The sequence below is a fragment of the Macaca fascicularis genome, chromosome 14 (genome assembly GCF_037993035.2).
Source record: "Macaca fascicularis isolate 582-1 chromosome 14, T2T-MFA8v1.1".
Classification (NCBI taxonomy): Eukaryota; Metazoa; Chordata; class Mammalia; order Primates; family Cercopithecidae; genus Macaca; species Macaca fascicularis.
Genome location: NC_088388.1, coordinates 70,198,241 through 70,213,536, shown reverse-complemented (window position 1 = coordinate 70,213,536; position 15,296 = coordinate 70,198,241). Strand labels below are relative to the sequence as shown.

The window sequence follows — 15,296 nt, the reverse complement described above, 5'->3', positions numbered from 1 at the left end:
TAAAACAGAAAATTTAAAAATATTTATTAATTCATTTAAAATAACTATATCAGGCTGGCCACAGTGGCTCACACCTGTAATCCCAGCACTTTGGGAGGCCGGGGCGTGCAGATCACTTGAGGTCAGGAGTTTGAGACCAGGCTGGCCAACATAGCGAAACCCCATCTCTACTAAAAATACAAGAATTAGCCAGGCATGGTGGTAGGCACCTGTAATCCCAGCTATTCAGGAGGCTGAGGCAGGAGAATCGCTTGAACCCGAGAGGCGGAGGTTGCAGTGAGCCAAGATCACATCACTGCACTCCAGCCTGGGTGACAGAGCAAGACTCCATCTCAAAAATAAAAATAAAAATAATAATAACTACATCAAACCCCTTAGATGTTTACACAAATAACATATTTTCTAAATTTTTCAAAATAAAAACAATTTTGAAAACACAATTTTCATAAAATGTATACAGCTTTTTCCAGATGTTGTGTTGGATCAGAATTGTTTTTCTCCTATGACCTACTATATCTTACTGGGAAGTGGAAGTCAGGTGATAACACTTTATTTAAAACATATAGATAAGCGTTTATTAACTTTGGCTGCATATTAGAATGACTTGGAGAGCCTACTTTAATGCCCAGGCAAACACCCCAGATCAATGAAATCAGTATCTCTAGGTTGGGGCCCAGATTATCTGTATTTTTTAAGTTCCTGGCCAGGCATGGTAGCTCACGCCTGTAATCCTTACACTTTGGGAGGCAAAGGGCGGGCAGATCGCTTGAACCCAGGAGTTTGAAACCAGCCTGGGCAACATGGCAAAATCCCATCTCTAACAACAACAACAAAAAAATTTACTGGGTGTGGTGGTGCACGCCTGTGGTCCCAAAGCTATTCAGGAGGCTGAGGAGGGAGGATCACTTGAGCCCGGAAGGCAGAGGTTGCAGTGAGCTGAGATTCACCACTGCACTCCAGCCTGGCCGACACAACAAGACCCTGTCTCAAAATAAAATAAAGTAAAAAAGTTCCCCATGTGGTTACAGTATGTTACAAGGTTGAGAACCACAGCTACAAAATAAAAGGACAAGAACTCTGACTTGCCCATATGTTGTCTTCCCATCAGACATTTGTTACTGTGCATGGCATGATATGTCTGTCTCTGTCTGTCTGTCTTCCATCTCCCCCATTCCTTATTTTGTAGTTACTTCTCTCATTAACCAAACAGCTTTTTTTTTTTTTTTTTTTTTTTTTTGGGCAGTGTCTCACTCTGTTGCCCAGGCTGGAGTGTGGTAGAATGATCTTGGCTCACTGCAGTCTTGACCTCCTGGACTCAAGTGATCCTCCCATCTCAGCCTCCTGAGTAGCCGGGACCACAGGTGCACACCATCCCACCTGGCTAGTTTTACATTTTTTTTTTTTTTTTTTTTTGAGACGGAGTCTCACTCTGTCGCCCAGGCTGGAGTGTAGTGGCCGGATCTCAGCTCACTGCAAGCTCCGCCTCCTGGGTTCCCGCCATTCTCCTGCCTCAGCCTCCCGAGTAGCTGGGACCACAGGCACCCGCCACCTTGCCCGGCTAGTTTTTTGTATTTTTTAGTAGAGACGGGGTTTCACCGTGTTAGCCAGGATGGTCTCAATCTCCTGACCTCGTGATCCATCCGTCTCGGCCTCCCAAAGTGCTGGGATTACAGGCTTGAGCCACTGCGCCCGGCCTAGTTTCACAATTTTTTGTAAGATGAGGTCTCACTGTGTTGCCCAGGCTGCTCTCGAATTCCTGGGCTCAAGTGATCCTCCTCTTCGGCCTTCCAAAGTACTGGGATTATAGGTGTGAGCCACTGTGCCTGGCTCCCAACAGGTTTTGAGCCTTGTAGTCCAGCCCCTTTGTATGCCTCCCTGACTGTCATGCTTCCCTCTATTTGCTCTCTTTTTTCTTCTTCATCCATTATTCCCTGCTTAGCTTATCCCATTCCTTAAACTGCTTTTAATTTAGTACTTGATCATAAATTTTCAGACTTGGTATATTAGTTTCTATTTAGTCTTCATTTAGAAGCTACATAAACAGGAGTGGGCTATTTTTAGTTTTTTTTCAGGGAACAGAAACCAAGTGAAGATTGGCACTCTCATTGCCTCTCAAAGGAATAAAGGTGTTCTGTCCCTAGCTGAGGCCCTCCTGGCCTATCTTAGGCTGTGGAGAGGACCTCAGGCTTGCTATGGGATGCTTACCTCATTGGCTGAAGCTGGGGATAATAAGACTGCTTTCAAGCATCTTCTCTGGGATTCTGTTCAGGTAGGAGAGTTGGAGATCACTTATGCTGGTAGCTTGGATGAGACAGCAAGAAACCCTGTGTACATAATGTCTGTATGTACTTTCAAGTCTTTTACACTTTAGTGCTTTGGACTGCCTCATTGCGTGCTCCCTGCAGAGAAGTTGGTTATTTCTACTTATACATTGGTCCTCTCATGTCTTGGCTTCTGTTGGCAATGCCTCTGTTAGGTGTGGGCATGCTCATTGTCTTCCCACCTTGTACAGAGTTCTTTTCAAAGCCCACTTGCTCTACTCCCTGAGAGAATCATAGACACAGTCTCTGGGCTAGAGGAGACTCTGGAGAGCATTCAGGACAATACCCTTCTGAAGTGCCAATCATTTTTCAGGTCTCTCTGACATGAGCTCTTCACATACCTCCCATAACAGGGAACTCACTCTCTCCTGAGATCACCCCTTCACTGATAGTTTGGATTTGCATGGGAGGAAGTCCTGCCTCACACCGAATTAAGAACTGGTTTAGGAAGCACAGGGTCACACAGCCAGTTAAGTGACAGACCAGGGACAAGAACCAGATTTTCAGATTCCTGACCAGTGCTTTTTCTGTCACGTTGTGATGTCTTGAAGTCTAAGCACAGACCCTGACTCTTGGTAAGAAGATGATTCATTAGCTAACCTGTTCCTGAAGAGATCAGGGAAGATTGCTGGAACTTGCTGCATGACCAGGAAAGTAAGCTGATGTGATAGAAAAGAATGCCTTCGTCTGGGAATAAAAACATCTCAATTTGGGTTCTGGTTGACACTGTGGACCTTGAATAGGTTAATTTTCTTCTCTGAGCTTGCTTTCTTCTATATAAAATATGGAAAATAATCCTTACCCTTTCTCCTTCCTGGGAGAGTTGTAAAGCAGATAAGAAGTCTGAGTTCTGAAGCATCATACAGAGGTGTTGGAGAGTATTAATAGCAGTAAATGAACTCACATCCTTTTGGCTGCACAGGTTCGGGAGGCCTTGAGGAAAGCAGAGAAGGAGCTAGAATCACACAGCTCATGGTATGCTCCAGAGGCCCTTCAGAAGTGGCTGCAGCTGACACATGAGGTGGAGGTGCAATATTACAACATCAAGAAGCAAAATGCTGAGAAGCAGCTGCTGGTGGCCAAGGAGGGGGTGAGAACTGCCCTTCTATTGCCCTCTTTTCTCCTTTTTGCCCTTCTCCCTTTTACCTGCATATCTTCCTCTTCTTTCCCTCTCCCTGTTCCTCCCATTGGGTGAAGAGATATCCTGGTGGTGGGTTCTGTTTCTTTCCTAATGTTCAGCTCCTGACAGTGTCCTTAGGCTTCTGGAGGAGGGAATGAGGGTGTAGGGGCATTCCCGCCTATCTTCTGGAAAAGATGAAATAAGTGGAGGCAGGCAGAGGGAAAGCTCTGCCAGCCTCAGGCTGCCATGGGGACAGAGGTCCTCCTGGGGCAAAAGGGCTATCAAGGACCCCTTTGCTTCTCCCTTCGCTTTCTCTATTTTGTCCCCTCCTTTTTCTTCTACCTTGCCTGCCTTTCTCTTTTTCCTCTTTCTCTTCCTTTTCCTTGTGCAGTCTAAGTTGGGCTAGGGGGAGTGGGCCCCAGCCATAGGGGAAGGCCTGTCTTATTTCTTCCAACCTTGAATCCCTGCTCTTTTTGAACTGGGGGCCTCATCTTTGCAGGCTGAGAAGATAAAAAAGAAGAGAAACACACTCTTTGGCACCTTCCATGTGGCCCACAGCTCTTCCCTGGATGATGTAGATCATAAAATTCTAACAGCTAAGTAAGTAACATCAGTTATCTACTCTGGCAATGTCCATATCATCCTCAGAATTTGAGGGCATACAGGGCCTCCAACACCAATTCCATTTCCTCATTGGTGGAGGGACAGGTCTGGTCTCCTCCTTCAGCCTTTATTTATCTCTCGCCTTGCTCTTAAATTTATGAGTTTATTGTGTGTTTTATTCACACATATTCTCAAAACTTGTTCCTCTGAGAAGAGGCTTCATTCCTGTTGGGGTTCACACCAAGTCCATGCCTGCCATTCTCTTTCCTCTGTCTTCAGGCAAGCACTGAGCGAGGTGACAGCAGCATTGCGGGAGCGCCTGCACCGCTGGCAACAGATCGAGATCCTCTGTGGCTTCCAGATTGTCAATAACCCTGGCATCCACTCACTGGTGGCTGCCCTCAACATAGACCCCAGCTGGATGGGCAGTACACGCCCCAACCCTGCCCACTTCATCATGACTGACGACGTGGATGACATGGATGAGGAGATTGTGTCTCCCTTGTCCATGCAGTGTAGGTGACCTCTTTGGGGGGATGAAGGAAGGAGCTTTTGATGCACAGGTTGAGAAGTCTGTGGCCTCTGTTGTGCTTAAACAGCAGATGGGGCAGATACCCAGGAAGATAGTTCAATCATGACCTTGGTCAATAAAGCACAGTTTGCTCAGGTTATTTCTTTATAGTTGTCCTTTTGGTGTTCTTTCCTTGTTGTATGCTCTGTATGCCCCTTTGGGTCTATTATGCTAAGTGTGTCTCCCTTCAGTCTTTTTCACTTTATTGTCCCTAACTACCATTCTATCTACCTTTATAAAAAATAATGCCCTTTAGTGAATTTCAATGTAAAAATGGCATTCATTTTGACTATTTATTGAACTTATTTATTTTGATTTTTGTTCATTATTCTTAATTCCTAAAGTAGATGAATGGAATGATGTTTCTCTTTGTCTTTTTGTGAGAGGCCCTATAAAGCAGTAGTCCCTTAAAGTGATATAGTCGTAAATCCTCTAAGTTGGAAAGGCATTCTTGCCCAGGAGGGATCTCCTGCACAAGCATGTCTGACTTTCCACCTGGACTCTTGGATCCCACCCTCTCTTCCTCTGTCCTGGGTCTTCCCTCTCCCTTTTCTCCCCTGCAAGTGATGAGAGTTGAGTAGAGCAGAACCAAATGGAATAACACTGGAATTCTTCAGTGAATGAAGGGAGTTTTCCCTTACTGGCCCACAACTGAATTTTTCTTTGGATCAGATGCTATTTTAAGTAAGTAGAATAGCCCTTATGGTAAAGCTATTGCCCTAGGCCCATATTCTGCCAGTACAGGGGAGGGCAGAAGTCTGGGGCAGGGTTAGGGGCTTACTTTCACATTCTTTAATAAGGCTGGATTCCCACTCCAGACAGAATTTATTTGTAATTTTGTCAATAATACTTTGCCCCTGGCCAAGCCTCTTGGTTCTTCTGATCTGATAACTTGTTAGGCCTTTAATCAAAGGCTTAACAAGGACAGGATCACTGACAGGCAGAGCTTGATCCTGACTTGTTGATCTGAAGTCTTCTGTGTTCTCCAGGCTGGGAGGGACCTTAATTAGCTCTGAGCTACCCAATCCCTGCCCCCAGTCCTTCCTTTATTACATTGATGGCAGGCCAAAGCCCTCCATAAATCAGATTCTATTCTCCTTTTTGGCCTGGCTATTGACCCTAGATGCTGCCTGGCTGATGGGGCGTAGGTTCAGTGACCGCTCTCTCTGCTCTACATCCGCCGGCTCAGATGATCAGTCCCTCTGGAAATACCCCGGTTTGAGGAGCCCCTTTGGGGCATTTTGTTTTTCCAACTTTTGGGACTAAATCAACACTCCTACCCCATGGGTCCCTTCTCCTGCCTGCTTCATGCCCCTGCCTGTTCCCTCTATCCCCTCAGCACTGTCCCTACTAACTACAGGGAGGAGTTCGGGGGTAAGAAGAATCAGCCTGCTTGGCAAGAGCTGGTTAGAGAACACCCCTGGTAATGGAAGGCTTAGGCTTCTCCCTTTAGCTCAGCTATGCAGATAACCTGGTAGCCCTTCTTCCAGCTGGGCTGGGAGGGAAAGAGGGAAGGAAAAATCATCCCTTTCTTTTCTCTTTTTCTTGTTTCTCCCTTTTCTTCCCAGTTTCCCCCTTCTTTCTCCCCCTTCCCCTCCTATTCCAGACTTCCTCATCCTCTTCAGCCTCTCTTTCATACTTTGAAAGCTACCAGCATAGAAGCCCTGCCTCCTGAACTCTCTATCACTATGGAACTATGCTCTCTCCCTGATGGCCCTTCCAAGGCTTCTCTCACCCTTGTAAGAGGCCCTTTCTCTCATCTTTAGGGAGAAAGCAGAGAAGCCTATCTATCAGGGTAGGGGAGAAAGAAGAAAGGTCTGTACTCTCTTTTAGCTGGGAGTGAGCCCAAGGGGGGGATGCACTAGCATATTCCTGTTACTTGGTGCCCATGTGTCCCTTCACTGGGCATGGTGGCCATTATCTCCAGGACCCTGATTTGCAGCCTGATCCAAGAGCTGGTTCTTTGTTGTTTATGTGCTTATTGGAAAGTGAAAAAGAGTGAAGATTAGCATAAAAAGCATCCATAGTCCCACCATATTTGAGCACCTTCTCTGTCACTCTTTTGTCTGTGAAACTTTTTATGTGGTTAAGATAATGATAGCCACTACCATTTATTGAGTGCCATAACCTGAAACAGGTGCCTTAAAGACATTATCGTGAAGTCTCAGAAGAACCCTGCAGGATTTTAGAAATTAGGAGTTAAAATGGGGAAGTCAGCTGCTCAAAGTCACAACTAGAAGTGAAAGTCCTGGTTTCAAACTCTAGTGTTTGGTACTCCAAAGCTCAAGGCTAGTACATATAATTCTGTATCCTTTTTCCCCTCTGAACATTTTAATAGGCATTTTTCCTCTTTTCTTAAAGTCTTTTTATAAGCATCATTTTTAATAGCTCTATAGTATCCCAGAAACTGGATATATTATCATTTTCCCATTGTTCATTCTTTATGTTTACTTTCATACAGCTATTAATAAAAAGTAAACAATTATGTTTACTTCTCATTCAATTATTAATGGTGAACATGTTTATGTATAAGTCCTTGTCTATGCTGTGAATTATTTCCTGAGGTTGGCTTTCTGAAAAGGCTGGTTCTTAGTACTCTCCCGGACCTTGTCCCAAGCCCCTATCCTACCCTTCCTTGCCTGTGTCTACTCACTAACTGCCTTGCCACTTCCCTTTATAGTAACATTGGCCATAGGTCTCCTTCTATTGGAATTGCCACTAAAACTGACCCGGGCACCTCATCGTCAATTTCCCAGCCTTTTAGGACCCCTGGTGGGAGGTTTCTGGGAGGAGGTGCCCCATCCTCCCAATTGGCATTGGAGGCCCAGGGTGGTCTCCAGCAAGCATTTATTCATGGGCACCTCTTTACCTGCCAGCCCAAAGTGGGCTGGCCCCTCCTGACACTTTCTTCATTCTTCTTGCAGCCCCTAGCCTGCAGAGCAGTGTTCGGCAGCGCCTGACGGAGCCACAGCATGGCCTGGGATCTCAGAGGTTGGTAGAGGGCGAGGCTGGCCACTTCTTGACAAGCCGGGTATCTCTGCGGCGAATGCGCAGCCTTTCATCTGGACAGTCTTTCAGTTCTGAAGGCTACGGGACGAGCTCTCCATCTGCCTCTGCTGCTGCTTCTTGCTCCTCTTCTACCACCACCATCACCACTACCACCACCACCACCACCACCATCACCACCGTCCATGTCCACCCTGTTTATTACCACCACAGCACTTCCTATTTCCTCCAGACGGAGCCCTACCCTGACACACCCCCTTCTGACAGCACCGCTGTGATGCCTGGGCATTCAGAGAGCTTGGGGTATCAGCTGTCTCTCTTCTCTTTCTTCCCTTCCTTCCCTTTCTGCTGCTTTTACCTTGGTTTCTGCCTGCCAGCTGCTGCCTGATCAACTCTGGGGGTGTGTGCAGTGGGGAATCTTCTTCTTATCCTGTTTGTTCCCAGCTCTGGGATTCCTTTTTAAAGTCAGCCTACTTTCTCCCCTTCTGTGTTTGGGGTTTGCTGACTCTAAAAATGAGTAACGACTTTCTTCCCTCATGACCCTATAGCACTTTTGCCTAAACTATGCACTTTCACATTAGTTCTCACTTGGGCCCTCACTTCCTTCACTCCTTCAACAAGCATTTACTAATGCCTACTCTGTGCCAGGCTCTGCCGGGCATAGGGGTTCACTGGTGATAAGACACAATCCCCGCCATCAAGAACTACAATCTTGTCTGAGAGAGATATATAAATAATTACGGGAAAATTTATTAAGTGCTATGGGGGTGTTGAGGAAGGAGTGACTAACAGTGTGTACCTGGGTGGAATGCTTCACCAAAGAGATGAATTTGTGCTAACATCCTGTGTGAAGGGAAAGGAGAAAGAGTATTCTAGGCAGAGGAAACACTGTGTGCAGAGACATGGAGATTCAAGAGAATACGGTATATTTGTGGTTAGAACACTGGATATGTGTTGGTGGGAAGGAGAAACAGCTGAGGCTAAAATGATGAAGGCTCTGAAAGGAAAGGGTTTTGGCCTTTAGGAGATGGAAAACTACAAAAGGGTTTCTAAGAGAATATGAATCAGTCACATTTGCATTTTAGAAATAACATTTTAGTGGCTGTGTGAAGGAAGGAAGCAGAAGACTACAGGAATTTGGAAAACATTCCAGTAGACCACTAGGGGAGGTAATGAGGCCTTGGGATAAAAAGACATGATGAATTTGGTAACTGGCTACAGTGGTGAAGGAGAGGGAGGATCTAGTATGTCACTCAGGTTTATAGCTTGAGTGACTGAATGGACATAGCATCCTTCATGAAATTAGGGAACCAAGACAGGGGACATAGGTTTTGGGGTTTTGGACAAGAAGAGTTTATAGGTGGGGCAGGAATTAAAATATACATTTTTAGAATAGTAAGTTCAGGTTCTAAAAGGGTAATTCCCTCCAGGTCTCACAGCTAGTTGAGAGCAGAGACAGATTAGAACTTGGCTTTCCATTCCAGAATACTCCGTTGGGTATTTTTGTCTTTTTACAAGGTCTCAAAAAGTATACTGGAAAATAATTTGTGAAAGTTTTTTCTTCCACAGCTTTGTCTGGCAGCTGCAGGGACTTTTCTTGCTAATACCTAAGATGGTAGACTAGGATCACAGGTAGTAGCCTTGACCTTGCCTGGAACAAGCTTAGGAGACACTCAGAAAGTCCTTCCCCTCTGGAAGTACTTCTCATCTCTGAAGTGGTGACCACAGCCCAGTCCTGGCCTCTGGGCTGCAGTCTGTTTACTCTGTTGCTTTTTTTTAGTTCTATCTCACTCTGGATACCCATTTATTCAACTCTGCCCCTTGAACCTCTGGATAGTTATGCTCGAGGGCTGTTCCTTTCTCTTGCACAAAGGGATTGCCCTTACTAGGATTATTACTCAGCAGAGCCACTCATATCCATTCTCATTCTCATTTTCATCCAAAAGCCTAGGAAGGGAGACTGCTCCTTCCAATACAGATGGAGAGGATCAAATTGGGTTGGGGAAACTAGGGGATGCTGTGAATTCCATGCTTCAAGGTTTAAGCTGAGGGCAGTGGGGAGGAAGGGCGGAGAGGTACCTGTATCCACCTGGCCTGTTCACTACTTAATTTTCTTTTGCACCATGCACCAGAGGATCATCTCTAAAGGCAAACAGGCTCTCTAGTAAGGTCAGTAGCTTGGGATGGGAGTCCGAGGCAGCCCAGCCTTTGGGGAGGGACCCCTGGCCTGATTGTTCTCAGTGATTCAGGGAGGGAAGGTGAGCCTGCCTCATGCTGGGCCTTTTCCCTCCTATATCTCCCTGGGCTTCCTCCCAGGTTCTTATCTTGCTTTGGCAGTCTAAACTTTTAGTTGATGAGGGAGGCATAGAAGGACAGGAATCAGGCTGGGTGCAGTGGCTCACGCCTGTAATCCTAGCACTTTGGGAGGCCAAGAGGGGAGGACTGCTTAAGCCCAGGAGTTTCAGACCAGCCTTGGAAACAAAGTGAGACCCTGTCTCTACAAAATCAAAAATTTAGTTGGGCGTGGTGGCAGATGCCTGTGGTCCCAGCTACACGGGAGGCTCAGGCAGAAGGATCACTTGAGCCTGGGAGGTCGAGGCTGCAGTGAGCCAAGATCACGCCATTGCACTCCAGCCTGGGCAACAGAGCAAGACCCTGTCAATAAATAAATAAAAAGATGGATAGGAATCAAGACCAAATAGGGGTGTAGTCCAGGAGAAGTGAGGCTGGGAAGGCCCTAACCTCCTGATTTCTCCTCCTTGGTGTTAGAGAGGGTAGGATCCCAGGATCTTCACTTCCTCAGCTTAGAGGACCCCTTTTCTCAGTGTGATTGCTCCCCAAAACTTCCTTGGCACCTTGCTCCTTGGTTTATAATAGTGTTTGGAGAAGGCAACATATGGAGAGGATCATCTTGGGGCTTAGGGAAACAAGGACAAGTTTAGAAGCAAGGACAGTGTCAGATATATGAAACCAAATATGAGACTGAATATTTGTAAATACTAGAATATGTGGCTAAAACAATATTTGTAGAATGGAAGCTGAGCTGGACTTGTTCTCTGCTGCCTGCTGAGTCCAGGAAGGTACTGGCCCATGGGGTGGCTACTTAGTTATTTGCTTCCTACTGAGAATTAAGTCTACAATAGCTATGAGTCAACCCTCTGCTTTTGCCTGTTTCAGGGGCCTGGTACCCTCCCTAACTTCTGACCCTCAGCCTCTTTCTTTCTAGGTCCTATGGTGGTCTCCTTTCCCACTCATGACTCTTCCCCTTTGGCTAGCAGATGTTTAAACATTTCCCTTAGCTCTCTTCTCTGCTTTTGCTGAAGTTCTCAGGCCTCTAGGAAGGCAGAAGGAGGATTCAGGATTGGCAGAGAGAGCACCTCCATATCTACCTTTTTGTCTGTAGAGCAGGAGTGGCATCTGGAATTGATTCATGGCTTAGGAACCACCAGCTCCTTAAAGGGTCTCAAGTTCCTAGACTAGCCTGTGTGTGTGCATGTCCAATGTGCGGTGGCATGTCTCCATAACTCAGCCTTGCAAAGAAGCCTCTTGTGACCGGCCCTTACATAGGCCTTTCAGCTTGGCAGGCCTCATCATCTTCATTCCCACAATAATTTCTACATTTCCAAGTGCTTTGCCAGCATATTTGATCCTCCAAACAGTCTTGTAAGATAAATTGAATTGGTATTATCTTCACTGGGCCAAAGTTAAGAACTAGCAAGTTTAGATGACTTGTCCAAGATCGCACAGTAGAGTCCAGAACTCTTCTGAACCATTGCTCTTTAAAGGCCAACATCCTGTCTTTCTATGCCTCCCTACGTTCTCCCTGTCAGCAGAGGTCTGTAAGAGACCCCACCCTTCCTGCCGCACCACAGACTTTGGTTTGAACTCTGCAATACCTATCTATGACCTCCTTTGAATCCTGTGAGATGGTTAGAAGAGGCAGCATCCTGGCCTTTTGGGGTGACTGAAGGATTTTTTGCAAGGCTGTTCTAACCTTCTCATCCCCAGCCTGGGTCAGGTCTACTGACTGCATGTGCCCTGTTCCTTGGGGCCTGACCCAGATGGATAATATCCTAAGGTGTGACAGGAGTAAGTGGGGGAGGAAGGCATGGAAAATGGTGACCCGGAGCAGTATGTGGGTTCTGTGTTAGCTTAAGATTGAGTCCCAGGAAATCTAGCTAGCTATGAGAAGGCAGAGATTTTATTGAGGAGGATACCTGTGGAATTTAAGCCTATGGTTGCACCAGTTCAGAGCCAGAGCATTCACCAGTTGTGGAGCCCAGGTATTGGAAAACCATTTGCCAGACAGATGATGGCATTTTTTGTTTTTGTTTCTTGTCTCTCTTCTCTCCCCATCACTTTTCCCTTTCTTGTCTTTCTCTCTTGGCCCTTCTTTCTACCTGCTTATCCTTTTGCTTTTCTTCCTCTACAATTCTACTCTCCTTTCCCTGTCTCTTTTCCAATCTATCCTCATTCCCTCCTCCTGCCTCCTCTTTTATCCTATACTTACGGCTGCTCAACTTCTGTCTATTCCTCTTTCCTCTCTCCTTCCCACCTGCCTGTTCATCCTATTTCTCTCTCCTGCCGCTCTATCCCCATTTTCCTACCCTGTCCTTGTCTTCTTGTGTTGTCCCTTTCTCCTCTTCACCTTTCCACCATCACCCCATCCAATATATGTCCCTTTCTTCCTCTCTGCCCCATGTCTTGCAGGGATTTGACCCATTCCGATTCGGAGTCCTCCCTCCACATGAGTGACCGCCAGCGTGTGGCCCCCAAACCTCCTCAGATGAGCCGTGCCGCAGACGAGGCTCTCAATGCCATGACTTCCAATGGCAGCCACCGGCTGATCGAGGGGGTCCACCCAGGGTCTCTGATGGAGAAACTGCCTGACAGCCCTGCCCTGGCCAAGGCATTACTGGCGCTGAACCATGGGCTGGACAAGGCCCACAGCCTAATGGAGCTGAGCCCCTCAGCCCCACCTGGTGGCTCTCCACATTTGGATTCTTCCCGTTCTCACAGCCCCAGTTCCCCAGACCCAGACACGCCATCTCCAGTTGGGGACAGCCGAGCCCTGCAAGCCAGCCGAAACACACGCATTCCCCACCTGGCTGGCAAGAAGGCTGTGGCTGAGGAGGATAATGGCTCTATTGGCGAGGAGACAGACTCCAGCCCAGGCCGGAAGAAGTTTCCCCTCAAAATCTTTAAGAAGCCTCTTAAGAAGTAGGCAGGATGGGGGTGGCAGTAATGGGACAGCTTGTCCTTCCCTGGGTCTTCTGCCTCTCCTTCCCTCCCTCCCTTCAAGATAACTGGCCCCAAGAGTGGGGCATGGGAAGGGCTGGTCCAGGGGTCTGGGCACTGTATATACCTGCACTGTACATCCTTGGGTCCTTCATTATTATTTATTAACTGACCACCATGGCCTGCCTGCCCTGCCTCCCTCCCAACCATGGGCTGCTGCTGTCACTCCCTCTCCACTTCAGTGCATGTCTTAGTTGCTGTTCTCTCAGCTCCCAGCTCCACCTCTGGGGTTCAGCTTCTGTCTCTGCTGTCCCAGTTTTGAGGTTTGGTTTCTTGTTTCTGTCTCTTGCTTTCAGGCTCCTCCCTCCCACCACTCCCCAGCTTCCCCTAGCAGTTACAGGGAAGATAGGAGGAGTAACTTCTGACATGTTTGCCTCAGATCCGTTCCACCCCACTCACAGTGGTTCTGTTTGCTCCAGACTGGGGCCAGGGCCTAATCTTTGGGATTTGTTCTTTGGTATTGTTGTGGGTCAGAAGGAACCTCATCCTAGATCTCACTCAGGCTTCCAGGAGTCCATGGGGGAGTGAAACCAATTCTCAGAGAACAACCCACCGGAGACTTTTAAAGAGAGCTTGGGGATGGGTTGGAAGAGGCCTCTCTTCATTGGAGCATGAGTGGATGCCAGAACTGTAGGTTATAAGGCAGTCACTTTTTCTCTCTTCTCCCACCCACACCTGCCTCCCTCTTCCCCCTGCTCCCCCACACTGCAGGAGGGTTTGTCTCTAAGAGGTGCTGCCCCAAAGCTCCCCAAGCATCAATACTCCTGGGGCTCAGGACAAGTGGCTCCCCTGGCCCGGGGAGCCACAGCCATGATACAAGGCTCTTATGGAGCCCTGGAGTTGTTGGGCAAGGATGCTGTCATATTTTTGAACCAAAAGACAAACAAGTTAAAAGGAAAAAAATCTCCTGAATTTCCCAAGTGCCTACGCTGCATATTCCCCTTGTTAGATCCCATTTTCATGTTACTTTGTAGCCTTGGCCAGAGGCTCAAAAAGGACACAACCAGTTTGGGGGAGGGGTGGCTAAGGAAGATGGTATAGGTGAAGGTGGCTGTGTGACCACTTCCCCCCACCCTTCCCACCCTCTATACAACTCTCTCCCTTACCTGTTTTTGCTATGGCTGTAAAGGTGTTTTCCCTCTGCCCCACTCCCTGCCATGCCTTTATCCTGGGATCCTATTTTGGGCCTAGGGTGGGTGCACCTGGGGCTGGTCTTAGGAGGGTGCTAGGTTGCAGACTGCCTTGTACCCCCTGGACACCCTCAAATGGGGTTTTCTGTGTTATTTCATAAGACTCTTTGAAGTCCAATAAAGCATGTAGGAGATTTTAACCCCTGCTGGCTTTGACTCTCATTGTGTTCTCTGTGCTGTGGCATGATGGGATGAAGAGACTATCTTTCCTTTGCCCAGGGAAAATGAAACTTGAATGCACATACCCAGAAGCTCTGTGGGCAGGGTTACCAGATACATGCAGGGCGACCAGTTAAATCTGAACTTCAGATAAACAGTTTTTAAAGTATAATTTTCTCTCATGGAGTGTCTGGGACACATTTTTATTTGCTAAATTGGGAAACCCTATGTCTGGGTAAACTTGACCCTCTCTATCCTATAACTTCACTTATGACTTTTAAAAAACATCTATTTAATTTTTCTTTTTCGTTTTTTTTTGAGACGGAGTCTTGCTCTCTTGCCCAGGCTAGAGTGCAATGGTGTGATCTTGGCTCACTGCAACCGCTGCCTCCTGGGTTCAAGCGATTCTCCTGCCTCAGCCTCCTGAGTAGCTGGGATTACAGGTGCGTGCCACCATGCCTGGCTACTTTTTGTATTTTTAGTAGAGACAGGGTTTCACCATGTTGGTTAGGCTGGTCTCGAACTCCTGACCTCGTGATCTGCCTACCTCAGCCTCTCAAAGTGCTGGGATTACAGAAGTGAGGCACCGCGCTGTCCTAATTTTTCTATTTTTTGTAGAGATGGGGGTCTCGCTATGTTGCCCAGGCTTATCTCAACCCCTGGTCTCACATGATACTCCCGCCTTAGCCTCCCAAGATGCTGCGATTACAGGCTCACTTATGACTTTCCATGATTTTTAAAATTACTTCACAGGAAGCTTGGGCAGCTTCTGGAGGGTAGTGAGAAACCAACGAAAAGGCTTTAGGGAAAAGATGCCACAGATGAAATTTCATAAAGATCGCTTTGGGTAGCCCAAATCAGAAGCTTCTACACCAGCCTTGCATATTAGGGTTCTCATCTATTCTTTTTTTTTTTTTTTTTTTTTTTGAGACGGAGTCTCGCTCTGTCACCCAGGCTGGAGTGCGGTGGCCGGATCTCAGCTCACTGCAAGCTCCGCCTCCCGGGTTCACGCCATTCTCCTGCCTCAG

General features: G+C 47.2%; 1 protein-coding gene across 10 annotated transcripts in view; it reads left to right on the top strand.

Moving 5' to 3' along the window:
• The window catches only part of STIM1 (stromal interaction molecule 1), a 218,868-nt gene extending 204,619 nt beyond the window's left edge, over window positions 1-14,249 (top strand). For 2 of the 10 annotated variants that reach the window (XM_005578990.5, XM_074014560.1), the window contains exons 8-13: window positions 3,244-3,411; window positions 3,941-4,041; window positions 4,324-4,559; window positions 5,739-5,831; window positions 7,540-7,606; window positions 12,332-14,249. In XM_005578990.5, coding sequence (XP_005579047.2) covers window positions 3,244-3,411; window positions 3,941-4,041; window positions 4,324-4,559; window positions 5,739-5,831; window positions 7,540-7,606; window positions 12,332-12,845 — 1,179 coding nt within the window. In that variant the 3' untranslated portion in view covers window positions 12,846-14,249. Of the gene's footprint in view, window positions 1-3,243; window positions 3,412-3,940; window positions 4,042-4,323; window positions 4,560-5,738; window positions 5,832-7,539; window positions 7,925-9,753; window positions 9,791-12,331 lie in introns of all 10 variants that reach the window. The other 8 variants (XM_074014556.1, XM_074014557.1, XM_005578991.4 and 5 more) reach the window with 5 other exon arrangements.
• The last annotated feature ends 1,047 nt before the right edge of the window (window positions 14,250-15,296 follow it).